The sequence below is a fragment of the Vidua macroura genome, chromosome 2 (genome assembly GCF_024509145.1).
Source record: "Vidua macroura isolate BioBank_ID:100142 chromosome 2, ASM2450914v1, whole genome shotgun sequence".
NCBI lineage: Eukaryota > Metazoa > Chordata > Aves > Passeriformes > Viduidae > Vidua > Vidua macroura.
In genome coordinates, this window is record NC_071572.1 from 117217329 (window position 1) to 117238426 (window position 21098).

Genomic DNA, 21098 nt, shown 5'->3' on the forward strand with positions numbered 1-21098 from the left:
GCAGGGGGTGCAGTGGCGTTAAGGTCGGACAAGTCAATATTTAGCATTTGTTCATTTTCTTTTCCCACACCGTGTGGGCACTCTGGGAATAAACTATTGGAGTTTTTTCACCTTCATCCTACTACTGTTAACCTCCTGTTGGCAGAAAGGGATTGTTGGAACTCTTTCTTTAGAGGCAACACTCATTTCAGAGCGTTTTTCTCCTAAACTTGTCTCTCAACAGAGACACTCATCTAGTTGACATTTGGAATGAGATTCAAATCCTCCAGGATGGAAACCCAGCTTTCCAGGGAGCTCACCATATCCCCTCCTGGGCTTGCCTCTTTCCCGGCTGGAAGGGAAAGGACAGAAATTGGGGAGGGGAATAGAAACAGAAGGCAGACCTCTCCCGAGGCTCTCCTTGCTTTGGGGCCAGAAATGTGTTTATCACTCCATCCAGCCATGGATTAACCCCTCCACAGGCACACAGGGATAGGGGGTGAGCTGCAGGGAGCATTTGGGCAGGCCAGCAGGAGCTGGGCCAGCAGGAGCTGGAGCGCTGGGAAGAGGCTCCAGCAGCCCCTTGGGGCTGTTAAAACTGCCGGCATGTAAAACAGCCTGGGAGACTTCCAGTTTCTCCCAGTTCCTGCTTTTCAGTCAGGAACAAGCACCGCAGGACTCAGAGAAGGCTGAACAGAGCACAGGTTACTCACCAGCCCCAGTGCTCCAGTTTATTACTTCCAGATGTTCCTGTACATATGGGAGTCATTGGTCACAGAAAGGAGGGGGAAAAGTGAAAGCTGTGGCTAAATTCCCCCTTCCTCCCCACACTGGGGTGCAGGGAAGGGATGGAGGAGCATTTTGGATGGCAAGAGGCTTCCGTGAGTCACCAGAAAAATCCAATGGTTGGGTCTGGTGCAGGAACAGCTGGACCAACCCCCTTCCTCCACAGGCTGCTCCAAGGAGCCCAGGTATCACGGCTAAAGGGAAAGAAGGCATTCCTACTGCAGGCTTTTCACAAATGCTTTATTTGTAGGCAAGGGCAATGGACACAGAACAAGACAAGACCAGGAGGAGGCTGACACGGGACACGGCGTGTGGTCTCCAGAGAACTGACACCCACATCCACACCCACTCGCACCTTTTCCTTCTGGAAGCAGCAACACTGCTTCCAGCAACACTGGGAAAGCTCAGCCACAACTGGCCAAGTACCCGTGGGTGCAGCAAAACATGGAGCAAACACCCAGTCCCATTCCCGCCGCGTCAGGTGCCACATGGACACGGTGCCGAGGGACAGACGGACAGACAGATGGACGGCACAACCCAGGGACGCAGGTTTGGGCAGCACAAAGGGCACTTCCAGCCTGTGAGCAGAGCACCAGGCTCGGGGATAGGGGGGAGAATGCACTAGGGACAAGAGTTCTTGGAAGTGAAAAGCCATAAACTCAAGTTTTTGACCTTGCCTAAAGATTCAGGTCTAGATTTCCAAGAGTGTTGACTACCAGTTCAAACCAGTGAACAGCTGGTTGCCAGGCACCTCCACACAGCCCTTTTCCCAGGCCTTCCTGCTCCCAAAAGAAAAGGCAGTAGTGGAGAAGAGGAAAAATGTCAGTGCTAAAGTCACAGAATCAGAATAATTTGGGTAGTGACCAACCTTAAAGCCCACCCAGTGCCACCCCTGCCATGGGCAGGGACACCTTCACTATCCCAGGGTGCTCCAAGCCCTGTCCAGCCTGGCCTTGGACACTTCCAGGGATCCAGAGGCAGCCACAGCTTCTCTGGGCACCTGTGCCAGGGCCTAAATTGTAAAAGAACTTCTTCCTAATACCCAGTAGACCCTCCTGGGGGGAATTCTCCAAGGTCTGTGTTGCCCAGCTCTGCCTTTTTCTTGCAAATCACAAACAGGTGGAAAGCAGGGCTGGAATGGGCTTCCTCAGCCTTTCCCTGGTGAAAAGGGAAAAAATAACTTTACCTATTGCTGCATCACCTCTGCAGACCCCGTCACAATCTGAGGGGAAAATTCTGGCTGGACAGCCCCAGGCCTGAGTTTAATTCCTTACTCAAGGCTTGATTTATTCAAAGCAAGAGTACCTGCTTTGGCAATACAGGAAATAATCTTTTTCCAACAATCCCAATGCTCCAGTCATCTGTAAATCCCTGATGGCTTTGTCCAGTACACATAATCTGGCAAAACTCATCTTAGGTCTTAGACATTTATTTATTTAATTTATTCAATTAAAATGAAGCCAGCAACAGACCAGCATCCCAAAGTGCATCTCCTGCTCCTGCCAAACCTTGGGATCCTCCACTGGGAAAGTTACCACTGATCCTCAATCCAATAAGTGAAACAAAACCAAGAGAGGTTTCTAAGTACTCAAAAGGCTGCAGGAAAAATGCAAAGCTGGGAGTTTTGGGGAGGAACTTCTGTGTGTCCCTGTTTCTCGTGAGCCAGAGAAGACTCCTTCTCTCTGCAGTTACTCTTACCACAGCCTGTGTATCCTTCACCAAATGCCATTTATCCCAGCTGCAGCCCCCTGGAAACTGCGGCAGGAGCATTAATACTTCTCAGACAAAAGTACAGCCTCAAAAATGTGCATGGCTTGACAGAGCTGAAAGGAATTTCCCTTCCACCCACCCCCACAGTGCTGCTCTGTCCCTGGAATCCATTTTTTTTTAATCCAGTACCACATGAGTCCCTGAACAGGCACCTATCCAGGGCAAGGCAGGGCTGGGAGCTGGCACGGAGCGACGCACTATTCAATTAAATAGGCTCTTGAAATATTTATTTTCTTTTCACTCACTCAATGTTAACAGCAAAACAGAATCCCAGGCAGCCCACAGGATTTCAGAAATAATTCCTTTTCCAGTGGTGCTTCTACAGAATACAAAACTGACTGGCTTTCCACGGAGGGTTCTGCTTGGTCGGGCTTTTTGACGAGCTCACAAATCAAAGGGATAACGCGAGGAATCACTCCAAGTCAGACTCTCCAAGTTACTTCAGCACGGAGGAATGTGACTTCACCACGATCATTCACGAGTATGATCCCGGGAAGTGAGACTCTGGATAGACACGCTGGATTAGTTCATCCCTAACAATGTGAACAAAGGGGTCTCCTGCAAAAGAGAATTTTGGCCATTTTGGGGACATGGCTGGGGAAAGAACTATTTTGCATCCTGACTACTGAAGATCCACTGAATCCATCAGGAACTAAACCAGGGTGGACACTACATCAAATTAATGCATTGACACAGTGACTCACAGAGGGAAGCGCAGAGAGCCAGCAATTGCTCTTGTAACACCTGAGTGCCACGGCCAAAGTGCCAGGAGGGCATTCCTCTCTGGAATGAGGCCTTCCTGTCTCTAATCCAAGCGCTTCCCAGCCTGATGTGTCAGGGAAGGGACGGGAGCAAGGCCACCACGGCTGCTGTGCCCGGTGAATCACAGCTAAGTGGAGCTCCACCAGGCCCAAGGCCATGGTTGAACCTTTGCCCCATCTGCACTTCTCAAGTGCCAAGAATTCCTGATGGCTCTTGTCATGGGACGCATGGGGCAGCTCCCAAATCACCACAGAACTTTGCCTCGGCAGAGCAGGGTTAAAATCATCAAACAGCAGCAAGGGGTTATGGACACCAGGCAAAAAAAGGGATTTCACACATCCACCAGCAAAATATTGAGGAAAACTGCTCCAAAACATGTCTGCTCTTACACTCAAAAGTGACTCTTAGGTAAAAGCAAGCCCAGGAACTGTCTGTGGATAACTGAACCCTGAAGAAAAGTTCTCTGTGCACATGGAATTCTGGAAGGCAGGCAACAAAATGATCTAGGAAGCAACAGTAGAAACAAGATCCTTCCTCTAAAACTGGGGAGAACAGCTGCCTACACCTCTGTATCAACATCAGCAGGACTGACTCCAAGGTCTCCCATGGTTTTTCCTACAGCTCATTCCATGTTTTTCCATCCCAAAGGCGCTGATCTCTGCCCAGCTGTGTGTGGCAGCTACAAGAAGGGAAGAACAAACACATTCCAGGGGCAGAAAACAGCCAAACTGCCTGCTGACCACATTGTCCCTGCTGCTCTTGGGTCTTCCTCGTAAATGCAGGTTCAGAGTCCTCTGGCCTGGGATGTGTCTGTAGTAGATGGAGTTATTCAGGCTCTTCTTCCCAGAGAGGACTTGAAACGAGCACCTGAAAAGCTGCAAGACTCTGAAATGGAGCTCACAGTCCCCCCCTCGCCTTTTTGATGTACAATCCCATCCAACTTTGCCCAGGAAAGTGGCCTCCAGGCTTTTCCCACAGCTTAACCCCTAAGGCTGGCGCTGGTGAGATGAAACCTGAGCTTCCAATGGAGCCGATTCCTCGTCTGGTTTAGGGGGAAAAAAAAGTGTATATATAAAACCCAAATCTAAGGGGCACTTCCAAGATGATTCTATGATTCCACGGAGAAATCCTGAAGCCTTTGGCTGTGCTGCAATGCCCTCAGTGGATCTGGATTGCCAACAGCTCTTCTGCATCTGGGTCCAAGAAAGCCTGAGAATTGGTGGAGATTGGTACGATTGACTACATGGGATTCCAGGAGGTCTTTCCTTGTGGCAGCAGAGAAGAGGATCCCAGTTCCAAGGGCCTGAAGAGCTTTTCATGGTCTTCAGTAGAAGCTGCTTCCCAGCAAGGAAGTCCCTAAGAATTTAGATATTCTGGATAGCTAGTTCTAGGGGATGAATCTCACACCAACTTCTCACTGCTGCTGGACTGGGAGATGAGAGGATATGGATACATCACAGTGGCCTCTGGTGCAGTTTATTTACAATGGGAATCAGTGCTGGAGAACACCAGGATATTAACAAGCAGGAAACACACTAGGAGGCAAAAAAGAGAATGGAAGAAAGACTCCATGTTAGCATCGAGGTATTCTCTGCAAACTCAGCGACAACCTAAATTTAGCTGTAAAGTCTTTAGGTCATCGCCCTCCCTCCCTATTTACACATCAACCTACACTTTCAAGCTTATCAATCACACCCTTCTCTCACTGCCTGGCTGATCACAGGGGCCTGGCTTCCACAGGCCATTTTGATAAGAAGACACATGAGATAAGTATGGAAAGTCTGCAAAGTGAAGCACACAGCTTCACCTGCCTGATCTCACCAGTATTTCTTGGCCAAGGGAGTGTGACGCAAGTTGTTTCCACAACACAGGGCCTTGGTTACTTAATGAAATATTATTTAAGCTAAATGCCATAAAATTTGTCGTTTTGCTTTCTGGCAGGCTCTAAAGAAAGAAACCTGCTTTGCTCCTGCCTTCCAAGGAAGGAGGTTTCATCAGCACATGTAAATACGTGAGAAATTTAAAAGGAACATAAACACCGAATGTATTACTGGCTGTGATTCAGAGCTGTTTGTTTATCTGTGGTTTTTAGCACCATGCTAAAATTCCAGCCTCCCACCTCGAGAGCCAAATAGGCAGTGAGAGCAGGAGCTCTGCTCAGGGACACAACTCCATGGAGCCTTACCACTGGAATCCACCAATGGGCTCTGTAAACCTGTGACGGATCAGGAACGTTGCAACAGCTTCAGCAACCTGAGAGAAGGGGAAAAAAATAGCTCAGGATTTAAAGGGACACAAAGAGAAGATGAAACCCAGTCAGTTTTCAAAGCCTGCAGTATTTCCAACAAGAGTTCACGTCCTCAGGAGTCTGTTGCTGAAGTGTCTGCTCCTTTAAAACAAGAGCTCTGTGTAACACACCTCCAGCTTTACTGCAACACTGAGCCTGCCATCAAGAAGTGACCAAACTTTTTCTCCACCCACTTCAGTAATTCTTAAAACAATGTCTAAGTTTAGCAGGGAGAAAAGGTAAATTCAGGATGCAAGACAGTAAGCTGGAATGGTTTGGGTTGAGAGGAACGTTAAAGCTCATCCAGTCCCAATCCCTGCCATGGGCAGGGACACCTTCCACTAGACCAGGCTGCTCCAAGCCCCATCCAGCTTCAGCCCCATCCAGGTCAATATTGCTCAGAATAAATAAAAAAGAGTAACAACTTAAGAACTCAGTGTTTAGATAAAAACACCTATTTCAGACTGGTAAAGTGAAGCACAGAAAGGCTGAGTTTTATCACAGCTGTCAGTGCAGAATGAGCTTTAAAACCAGATGGGCTCCCAACCACAATCTCCACTGGCTGCACCGCATTCCTGGTTCCGTCTGGACACAAACTCCAGCAGTGCCCAGAAGCAGCACTGCCCTGTCAAAGCTGCTTCAGGAACATTTGGTTTCTATTTGGAAAATGTGAGCCACCCAACTCAACAAAACACAGACCAACCCCTAAAGCTGCAGCTTAGTGCAAGTGATAGTGGGGAACTGCATGAGGAAAAGGAAGGGAAGAGAAATCCACACTCCACATGGGTAGAATTAGGTACATCACCACAGGCCTGAGAGTTAAATCCATAGCCCAGCCCTGTGGCATGTAACATCTTAGCCAGGGCTTTCTAGACAGCTAAAAAACCCAAGCTCTGCTTGTGAAAGCCAGTTGTTGTGCCAAAAGATGCCCCTGAAGTATGATCTCTCCTGCATGGTAAGGAACAGATCATTTTTTGCATTTCAGATCGTGGCTTATGTAGCTTCAACCCCACGGTGGGGCTCACCTTGTCTGGAGCATCTTCATGGACTGCGTGGCCACACTGTGGAAGGACCTGCATCTGGAACTTCCCTGTGGATTGAGAGAGTCAGCATATGGATCTCACCCAGGACCAACGGACCTCACTAAATGTAGCTGGAAAAGAGGCCCCAGGGATGGAAGGAAGTCTCAGCAGACTCCACACCATGCACAGCCCATGAGCTCCAAAGAAAACATGGACCAGCTGCTTAATTCACCTTCTCCAGGTGTAACTAGAACAGGTTCCCAGGAGTTAAAATGAACCTGAACTTCTCAGAGGTTCTCAATGCAGGCAAGTGTCAGAGTTAGAACTCCTACCAGATTTACCTTAAGTTAACAGTTACCCTGCTATCCAATACTACTTTCCAGTACTGGTTGCTCTGGAAAGTAAGGATAGGGGTGAAAAACCCAACCCAAACCCCAAAACATGAATGAAGGTGCTTAATCCTGGTCTGCTGTCTGTCAGAAACACTGGGAGATGGGACAATTTTGAATGGTCCCAAGTGTTCTAGCTAGGAACATCAGGAATGTAGCTAGAAAGGGAAAAAATGGATTAGACAGAAGCCCTCACAGACAATCATTCTGATCCAAGAGACATATAGCAGCTCCACTGCTGGGAGCACTGAACACTAGATTGAACAAAACCCACAGCAACAGCCCTTCAAATTGAACCTTTCCCTCCTCACCTTCCCCACCTTTCCTTGACCACAGCAGGAGAACACTTTAGGATGGACGAATTCTTTAATGCCCATTTGTTTGGATATTGGCTGTACCCATAGCAACAAGCTGTCGTGCAAAAAGAGCATTACAGTAAGGCTGAAGTAACAATATTAAATACTTACCTTGCATCTGTCCAATGGTCAGATCTTTATCCAGCCTGTCAACACCTACAATCAAATAAACAAATGTTTTGGAGAAGAGCCAGAGAGAACACAATTCTCTGAGCCAGGCTTTATTCCGTATTTTAAAAGAGACGTTAGCTTGAAAAACAGAAAATAAACACCTCTGACACCCACGACATTTCACTGCTGCACCTTGAGTGAGTAAAGTTGCAGGAAAGAAACACAGCCAAAAAGTGCATGAGCACAGCCCTCCCTAAAACTTAAAAGGGTATTTACACACTGTATTTGCTATTAAGGTACAAAAAGGGCTTAAAGCTGTATTTGAGTTTCACTCAAGAAGTTCAAATCACACCACGCTATTTTAGGAGACACAGAGAAGCCCAGGTATTCCCAGGAAACACTGCAGCCCAGTGCTGACCCCGTTCTCTAAAATGCACATGTGACATCACTGAGGTGCACACCAGGACTGGAAGAGACAACGTACCAGCTAAAAGCAAAAGCTTTGGAGTGGGACAGCTTAGGAAGAGGTTGGATAAACCCCTGAACCAGCCATCCCAGTACTTTTCTGTTTTGGCCAGTTCGATTCGCCACGTGTATAAATGCTCCTTCTTTGTCTGCAGGGAGGAGAGAGAGCTCTGCATTAGTGATCAGTAAAACAGCAGAAAGAAAACCAACTCAGGGAGCCACCTGGAAATGCATAAATACATAGATATAAAAATAAAAAAATACTGGCTCCCTCTGGTGGATTACACACTTCCAGGGATGACCCTCCTTGCTTCTAAATCTCTCTCCAAATCAAAGTACATGAGTAGGGAACAAGAAAGTCAGAAAGAGCTACACCAAGAAGAGAAGAGCCTTCAGGAGAAGACTGCAGGATTCAGGGCAATCGATTTGCTATTTTTTACTGACACAAATAGCTCACAAATTGTCTGAACATTTGAGCTTGGCTCTCATCCAGTTTTCTCTCCCTGGAGTGGCTCCCTTTCATATCAGAATGATTTGGATACCACAGGTGACAGCTCTTGCAGGGGAAGCTGAAAACACAACAACAAACTCCCAACCTCTGTGTCATCCTCTTTCTTCCTTTTGTTGACAGAGCCTCCTCCTTCCTCATCCTCATCGTCCTCCTCCTCTTCCTCAATAATTCCCTCTACTATGGCTTTAGGGCATTCAGGACTGGCAGCCCCTTCACACCTGTGAAAATAAAATCAGAAACTGATTCCCTGACAAAAGAAAGAAATCCAAACCAAAACACCACCCAGGATTAAACCATAGGTGTTCAGCAATTTTGCTTGAAGAAATTTTCATTTTCAAGTGCACTTATGTAGCAATGGTATTGTAAAACAGAAAAAAGGATTTTAAAATAATAAATGAAATAAACCAAAGGCCACCTACTGTTTGACTTGACCGACCATAGAAACTCTGGCAGATTCGAGATTTCTTATCTGTCCACTTTTTACACTAGGGGAAAAAAAATAATCATAAGACAGAAATATTTACTGAAGAGATTCAAGAATCAGCAGGCCCAGAAATGAGTTAAACTCCTCTACAGCTCAGGATTTTCCCAAACTGTTCCCAAAGCTCCTGCTCTCAGACTGAACAGAGTGGCTTAAGCTAAACTTATGTGACCCTCCCGTTGTCACTGTAACTGTGAGAAAGAGGGAGAAGTGCTGGTGGGGAAACAGTGAAACAGGGTTAAACCCATGGCAAGGGGCTGGGACAGGGCCTGTAAACAGCCAAATTATATAAACTTTGTTTCCTTCGGGAGTCAGGCTACAAAGACAAGTGATTTGAGACTGAGCCCAAGCTTTACCTCCACTCAATGGCATTCTCAAGCGACTTGAATGTTTTGGGACGACTCCTTAGGAAGTTCTGCATGCTGTTCAAGGCATCCATGGCTGTACCTAAAAGCAAATGGCATCATCTTCATCAACTTCATGGCATCTGATGAAATTACTGCCACATCCCTCTGTACAAAACTGGCTGCAACACCCTCACAGAGAGCTGGAGCTCCCCAGTGATTTAATGCTGCTAAGGAAAGTAAAGATTAGTATTTCTAAGCCAACAGTCATATTGGAAAATTACTATTTGAATAGGTAGGATGTTCAGACAGCAAGAGAAAGCTGCAATAATTTATAAGCACCAAGCATTACAGCAAAAGCCACCCTCTTCCCCACCAAGAAAAGTGTTTCAAAGAAAGTAGTGCCATGGTCTGCTTGACACGGTGGTGTTAGGTCATAGGTTTGACTCAGTGATCTCAAAGGTCTTTTCCAACCTAGCTGATTCTCTGGCTCTGCGACATTAGCAGGAAAAAAGTAAACAGAGAGTACACATGGAAAAAGGAAAAGGGAAAAGGAGAAAGGAGGGATCACACTGGAAAGACTTTTTTTTTGTGTGAGCAGGATCTGTAAGGAGGGGGGAATATGTTTAAAACTGGGGCAAACCCTTGTGTATTCAGGGATCTGGGGCTAAGAGAAGAGCTGGGAGCCTCGGCAGCAGCCACACTCACCTTCCACCACGTCGATCATGCAGAGCCCCAGCAGGCTGGGCAGCAGGTTGGCCACGGCCGTGTGCACGGCGATGGCCCCCCCCATGCTGTGCCCGATCAGCATGATGGGCGGCGGCAGGTCCCCGTACAGCGCTTCCACCACGCTCCCCACGTCTCTGCAGAGGGACAGCAAAGCCGGCATGGCACCTCCACCTCTGCCAGCACCGGGGACACGCCCTCAACGCCTCCTCCAACCCGCAGGCAACAGACAAGATTACTCTGCTGTCACTGCTTCATCCCTGCACCAAAGCAGGAAACCCTGCCAGCAGTGCTTCCCTGCACATCCATGTCATATCTCTTTCTATTTATCTCTCTATCCTCATTTAAAAGATACTAATTTAAAAGTTATTCAAACAACCTGGTCTAGTGGAAGGTGTCCCTGCCCATGTGGATGAAATTTACAGTCCCTTCCAGCCCAAATTCTGTGATTCCTTGTAGAAAACATTTTAGGCTGACACTTGCTGGTGGGAATGTTAAATAAAAGGTGAGAAAAAGCTGTCAAATCATCCTGCATGGAAGCACAAACCAAGAAATTCATTGTTCTTAAAAGAAGAAACTGGAATTAGAGAGAGAAAAATAACTGGGCCCTGCTGACCATGGTAAAGATGAACAACATTGAGCACGAGCAAAAAGACTGAGACTCTCTGTGAGCAGAGACAGGCAAGGGGCAATTTCCCCACCCTTCCCAAAAGGCACCTCCTGATACACTGAAGCTGTCACTTCTCAACACTTCTCCCAGGATGGGAAAGCTGGCTGGTATGATTCTCAAACCCCAGAACAGCAGCAGAGCTAACAACTGAAATCTCCTGAAGAGCAGTTTAAAGACACCCCCAAGCTGGCTTTCCTGACTACAACCATTCAGAGGAACCTGAGAACTGAGCAGTATTGAAAATGGAAAACAAGTGAAAAAAATGAACAGGTTGGCCAGCTTGTCTGCTCTGCTAGAGAAAATTGTTTGAGGACTTGATTTAAAAGAATAAACAGGAACACCAGCTATAATTTAAGGCTCCTATTTAAAAGATACTCAGGACTAAGTTTCAAGCTCATTGCTAAGAAGAGGGGAAGGTTTCAAAACAAAACGAACTCGCTTTCCCCCCAGAGCAGTGCTGCTCCAGATCTAAAATATTCTAATTATTTAATCCAGCATCTCCTCAGGACAGTTACACATCAGGATCTGACAAGGCATAAGCAGCAGGAATAAGGTATACAATGGAAGTCAGAATACATTTCACACATGGCCTCCCTTCAACAAACCAAGTGGATTTGTCCATGGGAAGGTTACAAAATCCTTCATCATTTAGTTGTAGTCACAGCAAAGAGTCTCTTTGTACTAAATATGGGCAGAACATAATGTGCTTAGCAGTGGGTATTTGCTTTTCTTACAGTTTTGTCAAGAGGGGGATGGATTAGCATGCCAAAGCGGGTCATGACAGTTTGAAAAAGCAATTCTATGCTTGAAAATCCGGTGTCTGTGACCCAGACTTCGGGGGTGTTACCAGGCCAATGTGGGCCCGCTCTGAGCACTCACTCCAAGGGCTGAGGAAGAGTCAAACTGGTGATTTCAGGCCAAAATACCCCATGGATGTCTAAGGGAAGCATTCCACCTCCATCAGGAGCTCTTCAGCATGTGGCAGGTTCAAAGTGCTCACTGTTTAAAAACTCAGGGTACTGGGAGAACAACTCCAGTCCTTGGAATCTGGCTCAGCTGGGAGAGACATAATTTCAAACTGTCCCAGAATGGAAGGAAAGCAGGGATAACTACCAGAGTCATGTGAAATTAAACTATCTTCCAGCTCCTTTGAATGAAGGCTGTGTGCCCTCAAGTCATTTATTGTTCAGCCAAGGAGAGAAAGGGGAGGTTTGTGAAAGGGAAACAAGCATAAGTTTCCTTACTTTGACATAGTCTCTGCAGACAGATCTTCAGGATTCCTTACTTTAGTTTCTCCTGAAAAAAACCCAACCCAAGTTAAGTTCACTTAAGCTGAAAAACTTCAGGCCCCCTCAGGACTTAGAGCAGTGATGGTACAAAGCTTTTAGGCATAGATATGAAGAGCAAGCCTACTGCAATGAACATGAATAATTAAGAAACACAGAATTAACAGGAACCCTTGGTACTATGGGTAGGAAACACTGCCCATAACTGTTCTTTATGGATCTTAAAATGAAAGAAGAGCCTTATTTCTCATGGCAAAGACCACTTAAAGGTTGTGGAAATATGAAAGATGGCTTGGTGGAAGGAAGTAGTCCAGCACTGTCTCAAGCAAAAGTTCAGGGGGGTCTCAGCTTCTGACAGAAGACAGTCTTCCATCCCTGCTTTTGAATCAAAATTGGGATGCCTTAAGGATGTTTTCCTAGTCATCCTGAGAGGAATTCATTGCATCTCCTTTAAAAAATGGGAGGTTATAGCACACTAATTTGACTCCAGATTTATTTCTTTGACTTACCATGGCCTCGGAGGTCTAAGGCCACAATCCTACACTGGATCCTGTTAATGATTGCAGACTGCAAGGAGAGACAGAGAGAATATCGTTTGCAAAGTGGGATTAGCAACAACAAGCACTCCCTAAAAACTCTTCACGGCCACCAAAAAGCTGAGCCTGGACTGGATGGGGCGTTACAGAATGCAAGCAGAATTATTCCATGACTGTCCTTAATGGGCCAAAGCCCCATCCTTGTGAACATCCCACTGCTATTGAGGACAGTTCTTGCACTGTGTGGAAGACATGACGTGGCTTTCCTGGGATCACCAATTCAAGCCCTGCAGCACCTCTGAAAACTGGAACAGCAGTGGGATTACGGACACCAAGGGGATTCTCTTGCTTTTCAAGTCCCACACGGTACCAAATTACTCTTGGCTCCATGGCTGACATGGAGGGGAAGCAGCTGCTTTGCAGTACATGTTCAGTTTGCTCTCAAAGAATAGAATTCTACAGGCTGAAATGTATCAAAATTGATTAGTCCAAAGAGGTCAGGGGGAATAGCTGAGGAATCTTTTTAAGGTAAGGCAGAGCATAATAATTGCAACACTAGTATGCCTCAGTTTCTCCCAGACATATCAATTTAACTAAGTTATTTCAGGCATCACAGGGAAGTGGCATGTTTTGTTGACAGGAAGACTTCTGTGTTAAGGAATCATTGATTATTTAAATAACAGCCCAGCAGAAGTGGGGGAATTTGTTGAGGGATTCTTAAGAGAACCACCTACACAACTGGCAAAAGCTACCCAGACCTCAAAGCTACCCAGTCCTCTTATTTTGATTTTTCAGCTATTCAGTTCTCAAATGACTGGAGCAGTTAGTTGCTTTCCCCAAACCAAATGAATCCAGAGATTAGTATTTTCCAGCCCCTAAAGACAGCCCAAACCCTCCATCTGCAAGGTGCCCTGCACCTAAGTGAGAACCCCAACCACGCAAAGATAATATTGTTGTCTTTTAGAATACTGTTTTCCTGTGTTTCCCAGAGGTGCATGGATAACTGCCTTCCACACTCTGAGAGCTCCATCTCCACACATTTATTGTTACAGAGCAGCAGCCTTACTTACAGTAAACACAGCCCAGGACAGAGCAGAGTGGCCTCCACCGTGTAACAGCAGCAAGACAGGCCCCTCCAAGCCACTTTTGTAAATTCGAAAAGTGTATGAACAGTTAAGGACATTTCACTGAGTTGCTTCAAGGCAGTAGAACGGATTTTAGAGCTTGCAATACCAAACAGTATTTTATTTCTACCCTTCATTTATCTGACCAACAGGAATTTTCAAGCGTTACGTGGACAAAAATGTAACTCAATTTAAGCTTCAAGAGTTGTATTCCTGCTGCCCAGGTTTTCTTCCCCCCACCAATAATTTACTCATCTCCTTTTCTCCCTGGGCACAACAGGGAAGTGAACTAAGAGAAAACTAGAAATCCATTAGGAAAAAAGATGGAGAGTTATTTTTTACACAGACAAAATAATGAGAGGGCAAGGGAACAGTTTTAAACTAGAAGAGGGGAGATTTAGATTAAATGTTCATAAGAAATTCCTCCCTGTGAGGATGGTGAAGCTCTGGCACAGGGTGCCCAGAGAAGCTGTGGCTTCCCCTGGATCCCTGGAAGTGTCCAAGGCCAGGTTGGACACTGGGGCTTGGAGCAGCCTGGAATAGGGAAAGAGATCTCACACCTCCCAGTGTGTTTGGAGAGAAGTAACTTGGAAGTTTGGTCTTCCTAATGGCATTCCTATCTTAGAGAGGAAACATCTGCAGAAAAATCTCTGGCTGGTACTGCCAGAAGACACTGATGGCATCACAACCTCTGCCTTGGCCAGAAATGTGGAAGTATTTATTCACATCTACATGTTTCTGTCGAGGTTTATCTGTTGTGCTGCTGCTATTAATCCTGAGCAGACAGTTCACTGATTGCCACCTAACTAACTGTAGTTAATAAAAATCAATGAACAGCTTTGGGCCTGACATGGTTTGAATTATGAGAACCTGATGAGTGTTTCCCTGCAAAATATGCTATTGGACTGTTGGAAACACTTTTTAAAATTAATGCTTACTAAAGAAGCAATATCAGGAACTGGCCTTGCTAGGTACAGTTTAACTGTCAGCCTAGAAGGGATAGTTCCAGTTACTGACACTGAACCCTGCAGGAGACATAATGGAAGACGAGAAGGAACACATGAAAAAGCTGAAGAACCCAAATAAACTAAACAAAACGTGATACCTCCCCAATCTCTGAGATTATGACAAATTCAATATGGGAAAAAAAAAGGATATATCCTTGCCAGTGTCATTTTCTACCACAACATCCTCCATAGACTCAAAGTACTGGCTCCAAAGCACTGGTGAAAAATCACGCTTTCTTCCAGGGCTGCAAGACAGAAAAAATTCCATAAGAAGGAGTTATTTTTAAAGTCTTCCACTGAAATTGGCATCCAGGCCTCCTCTCACTGAAGAGAACATGCTGGTGTTACACAACAGTTCAGACTAGAAGCAAACGACGCATCAGTGAAATTCCCATACAACCACAATATTCAGAATTTTATTGTCAGTGAAGAAATCCTCCCCTTTTTCCCCTCCCTAATTGCTGCTCCTATTGAGAAAATGTACTGGAAACAGAGAAAAGAGTATTTTCCTCATCAAGCAATTCCAAGGAAGACTGAACAATGGTGATTTAGACTACACAGACCCAAGCCAAGGGAAAATAAACAGAACAGTGATACTGTCCCAGTACAACCTCTGAGTTTGCAATGACCCACAGACAAAAGGTGCCCAGCTGACAAAACAATTTATTTTTTGCTTCCTTCAAAAGGTGCAGCTGTGCCCTCTCCTTGTACCCCCATTACAGACAAAAGGCTCTGCAATCAGAATTTTCCTGATGACTCAGTTGATGCAGAATTTGTTTCTCAGGCTGGTATTTACTCAGTAAGGCTAAAAGAGTAGTGCTTAATTTTGGAAGTGGCATAATTAGGCTCAATTCGAGCCCAGGATACAGGATGAGTAACAGTGCACCATTTTAACCATGTTTTTGCACTTCAACTCTTCTGGGGGAGGCAGGCAGGCAGCACAGAATATTAAAATCAAGCATGGGCGTGAGGGGTGAAAGACCTTCACAGCAGAAAAATCCCTGCTGAAGAAGTTTCTCCTGAATTCTTGGCTTCCTAAAGAAATAGAAAATAACAGACAAAGCAGCTTTTCAATTTTGCAGAAACAAAATTTCTGTTTCCCCTGGTGTTTCTAGGCTATGAAACATAAACAGCCACCCTCTGAATGGACCAAATTCCCTCCTGTGGGTTTTCCAGACTTCTTGTCAAATATCAATTAAATGAGATGTCACACACCTACATAAATCCAGAAAATATTAATCTCTTTTACCGCCTCAGCCTAATCTCATTCTCTGATCAAGGAAAAAAATATCACATTCAAAGCTTAATTTTTCCCTGGAAGCCATCCCAACCCTGATCACATGCTCTCTCCATACCAGTTCTGGTTCTTTCTGGAGATGAAGAGAACTGCCCACAGCTTGGATGATTTCCCTTCTCTGGTTTTTGAATAAGTAGGATGTGCAGTTAGTGAAAATAAGTTCCATCACCCTTTCAAAATGCAGCATTTCAACTGCAGTCAGACTTTTGCACAGCGTGTTACAGCTGCTTTTGGGTTCCACTGCCCTGAGCAATTCCAGGTGATCAGTAAATGTTGTCATCTGCCTGTCCCTTCCCAGATAATCCATAAATCTGGTGGCCAGCAGGAGCTCCCTGGTGACCCAGCCCTGGCACTACTGTGACTCCAGAAATCTGTAGGGGAATTCTCCTACCTACAGGGGAGGCAGAGCAGGGGGAAGTGGCTGACTGGTCGTGGCACGCTGGATGAAGAGCTTTGGCTGTGTGCCAAATGAGCCCATTTTTGTGGGAACAGGGCTGCAGGATGGACAGGCACTGTTACACAGGGGAGCACAGCAGCCTCTTGGCTGGTGCCCAGAAATCACCTTTCACCAGACCAGGCCTCTCCAAGCCCCATCCAGCCTGGCCTTGGACACTTGCAGGGATGAGTATTTCTGTGTCTCCTTCAAATGCCACTTCTGAGAGCAGACACCCAGTGCTAGGATTTCCATGCAAGAGGCAGGCAGATGCAAATACCGAGGCAGATCCATGGAGAGAATCTCATGGCCTGCAAGAGGAACCCATGGAACCAAGGCAGAGCCCTTCCCCAGGAGCTTGCCACACTGATGCATTTAGCAAAGCTTTAAATTCAGCTTAACAAGAGTGAACACCTCCAGAGAAAATGTTAGTAGTTGTGTCACACGTGAAGTATCTGGGAAAAACATACAGCAGAACTCCTGTGCTGGCAAGGGAATTGGAGCAGAAAGTGAAGAGGAGCTGGGAATTAAAAACTATCATCACCTCTGATGCATATACATGTTGATCGTGATTTAAAACAAAATACTTGCCTCCAAACAATGCTGAGGAAACATGAGTGACCTCAGGTTTAACACTGAACCCCCAAAAGGACAGAATACATGTGCAGTTTTACACAAAATCCCAGATGACCATAGAGGGTTGAGCAAAAACATTTATCCAAAGAAAAGAATCTTTGATTTTGAGTTTTTCTAGAGAGGCTTTTTTAGTGAAGCATCAACACACATTCAAAATTGTAAGCGTGCCCAATAAACAGCAGCTGTGGTTTTGCACCTTCCTATGTTGAAGCCATATTTGACTGACCAATATTTAAGCTGACTGAACTAATTACAACTTTTTAAAGTATCCAGCAAATCAAAACAGAAATGGATCTGACATAATAATTTTTCTAGACTGATCTGTAAAATCCAAGCCAGCCAGACAGCCAGCCAGCATATTAAACTGGAATTACAAAACAAATTCTGGGCACCCTCTGTTTTATCCTATTGTGCAGTTTGTCCTCTTTATCATGTCCTCGATCCTTAGGATGCCCATGTGGCTCAGCAAATCTCTCCCCAATTTTTTAAGGGGTTTTCTTTCAGGTATTTTCCTAAAACTAAAAAAAAAAAAAAAAAAGGTTGCACCAAGCAGAAGGAACCATTTTCAGAAAGTCCTTTTTCTGCTGAGAGGCCCTATTTAAAACTACTAAAGCAAATATAGAACAAGTGCATGAATCAGGAGATTTCATTCTCGCATCATATTTGAACCCAACCAAATCAAACATCATCTACAAGTAAGAACTGCCACGGCTGACAAGTTGTATTTAGAAATTCTAAAAATTGACAAGGACAGTATCTTAAGTTCTGCCTTAGAGATGCTGAATACATAAAATGCTTTTTCATTAAAAGGATTCCAAGGGGAGAAAATGGATTAAAAAGGAAAAAATGAGTAGGAATTGCCATGATTGAACTACACAGATCTGATCCAATCATGGCCTTCTAGATAATTAAAAGATCTTCAGAGATTGTACGTGATTTTTACTCACACATTGGAAAGGAACAGCAAACTGACTTTCACTTTTAAATCCCATCTGGGTGCTTAACTCTGAATGAGCCATTAGCCAAAAACAAAAGGCAAAAAACAAGACAGGAAATGCAGAAGCTGCTACAGCTGTTGGGATCTGCTGCCGTGGGGCCTCTTGCTTCACCGGTGACTTTACAAATTGTATTATTTTATTTCCCCACAGAACACAGAATCAGGCCATAAGCCTGACTTTGTTTTGTTTTGTGATTTTGACTTTGTTTTTGATTTTCATCATTCGAGCAATTGGAAGGAATCACTTGCAACACACAGGCAATTCCCAACACAGCCTTGGCGCTCCTTAAAGAAATGGACACGGAATTCCTCCAGTGGCTGAGTTTCACCAGCTGCTCGAGCTGAAGAGAAGCTCCAGCTTCCTTTGGAAAGGGCCTTTTGCAACCATCATTTCTGTTGGAGAGCACCTAAATCCAGGGAGGAGAAGACTGTGCTAGCAAAGCAGGAATCGATGCCACGTGCTGTGAAATACAATGAAATTCTAGCACACGTCCCATGCTCCCGCAAAACCCACTCTAGACTACGTCGCAGGAGCCACGTTGGGTATCAGGGAGAATTCCTTCCCCAGAAGGGCTGTCCAGCCCTGGCACAGCTGCACAGATCCCCATCCCTGCAGGGACTCAAAGCTGTGTGGCTGGGGCACTTGGGGATGTGGGATACTGGGGCCTTGGCAGTGCTGGGGGAACAGTTGGACTCCAAGATCTTAGAGGGCTTTTCCAGCCTGAACAATTCCATGATTCAATTTGCTTCGGCCAGTTTGACTTCTCAAATGAGACTCTCCCACAGAGAGACATAAGGAAGTGATTGTACTGAAAAAATAGCAAGAAAATAATAAATTTTAAAGAAAAAATAGAAACAAGTTTATTTTCACGTACTTAAATGCAGCAACAGGTGCCATTTTTTTATGAACTACTGAAACACACATTAACCTTTTAACAGCATATTGCCAAAAAATCTAAGACTTTATTTTGGTTAAGAAGTTCTCAGTAAATTCTATTTTTCTGTAGCAATCTCACACACTTGATCCTCTGCTTCTCAAGATCTGCTTTCAGCTACACCACAGTCACATTAAGATGACCTGCATGGTGGAAAAAAAAAGGGAATAAAAAGAAAGTGCCCAAGACACCAGTCAGAGGATTTAGCTGTGGAAAAACCAAGTTGCTGGTATTCTTGGATATTAAGGTTAAACCCATTTTTTTAAAAGCCTGGCTTGCAATTCAAGAAATTGAAAGCACAGAAATAAATCACATTTATAAATGTGAGATGCTTAATGCAGCAAATAATTATTTTCCTAAGTTTAGTTATTTTTGTTCCCTGTAAACTTTGAATTTTGAAGAACTATTTTGGTGCAGCCCTGTACATCTGCCAGCACTGTAAATCACACTGTGTTTTCCCTGTACAACTAATCCCATTCTCTTTTGGTGGAATTCTCTTCAGGGGGAATCTTGCACTTGTTTGTACTGAACTGAACTTTGATAAGGATAAGCTCAGCTTAATTTAAAACTTTCTATCCCACTTCCTCGTCTCCTTTTCACAGAAGCCTCAAGCCCCTCTGGATGAGGCCATTCCATGTTGGATGTGCAGCGCCTCCCACAACAGGAACATCAGCTGTAAAGGGATTTGCTGGGTGGCAGAGCAGTAAATCAAACCACAACATTATTATGAACTACTCCCCACTGCTTCCAAGGGAAGAATTCCAGGGGAATTCTTGATCCTTAACCGCAATACTGGATTTTGTTTCATTCATAATAATTTCCCTGAGAGAGTTTAAAACCTCTCCAATGCATGGTAAGAGAGGAAGAATTACATAAATGAATACATGTTACACCCTTAGACTGGTCGAACTTCTCCCACAGCTCCCAAAATGTGCTCTCAACCCCTGCTTAAAAGATTAAAAAGTATCCCAGACTTTTCCATCATCTCGAAATGCAGATTTAAGCAGGGATTAAAGTCACTTGGCAGAGCACACCTACTTCACATGGGTGAAATCCCGTTTCACAGAATCATGGAATATTCTGACTCGGAAAGGGACCCACCACAAGGATTATCAAAGTCCAGCTCCAGCTTAGGAATTCAGATCCTGAGAATTTCCACACCTCTCCCCCCAGCCACACTCTGAGGTACCGCCCAGACATGGTGCTTGACCCTTCCTCCAAACACTGATGGCAGAAGGACTGGGAGATAAGGGCAGGAGAGTTGATCCCAGCCCCTGCCACCTTCCCCAGCCTGAGGATACTCTGGGCACTGACAGCTTTGTGGCTGGAGAAGCCTGATCCAGATGTCACTCTCCTGGAGCACTGGGAAACAGGACCAACCCTTAGGCCCCCTAAGAATGACCACCCCTCGCTCCAAACTCCCCAGTAGTGACCATTCCCTGTCCCGATCCCCCAGGACGAGCTCTCCTCCCTCCAGATCTCCCGAAAATGACCATTCCCTGTCCCGATCCCCCAGGACGATCTCTCCTCCCTCCAGATCTCCCGAAAATGACCATTCCCTGTCCCGATCCCCCAGGACGAGCTCTCCTCCCTCCAGATCTCCCGAAAATGACCATTCCCTGTCCCGATCCCCCAGGACGAGCTCCCCTCGCTCCAAATTCCCCAGTAGTGACCATTCCCTGTCCCGATCCCCCAGGACGAGCTCTCCTCTTCCCAGATCTCCCGACAATGACCATTCCCTCCGTCCAGACCCCGGAATAACGTGCCTCCCTTCCTTGTAGATCCCCCCAGTAAAGACCACCCCGTCCCTCCGGACCCCCAGCACGAGCCCCCCTCCCTGCGGAGCCTCCGCTCCGCGGTTACCTCTCCCCCCAGACTCCCCCCCGATCTCCGCATCCGCCCCTGCCCTTCCTCCGCCTACCCCATGCGCATCTTGGACCCCGACTGGCCGCCGCCGCCGGGCAACGGGGGCCGAGGCGGGAGGCGGCCCAGATGCAGCTGCTTCTCCAGGGCCGACATGACAGCCAGGGCCGCAGCGGGAGCGCCGGGAACACCGGGAACACCGGGACCGCCCCGCGCCGCCCCCGCCGGAAGCGGCTCCCCCAACAGCGCCGCCGCGCGGCACCGAGCGCGCCCGCCCGCGAGGCACCAAGGGAAACGTAGTCCGCGCCCCCGCTGCGCCCGGCGG

At 46.1% G+C, this 21098-nt stretch overlaps 1 protein-coding gene across 1 annotated transcript; it reads right to left on the reverse strand.

Moving 5' to 3' along the window:
- Positions 1–2745: 2745 nt before the first annotated feature.
- Positions 2746–21051, reverse strand: PPME1 (protein phosphatase methylesterase 1). The gene is made up of 14 exons (XM_053970544.1): positions 20832–21051; positions 14764–14857; positions 13552–13644; positions 12455–12512; positions 11904–11955; positions 9972–10126; positions 9276–9366; positions 8858–8923; positions 8524–8656; positions 7947–8076; positions 7463–7507; positions 6610–6674; positions 5483–5550; positions 2746–4832 (listed from the first exon to the last, which is right to left on the reverse strand). Exons 1-14 carry the CDS (start codon positions 20927–20929, stop codon positions 4814–4816), a joined length of 1167 nt encoding a protein of 388 aa, XP_053826519.1. The 5' UTR covers positions 20930–21051; the 3' UTR covers positions 2746–4813.
- Positions 21052–21098: the final 47 nt, after the last annotated feature.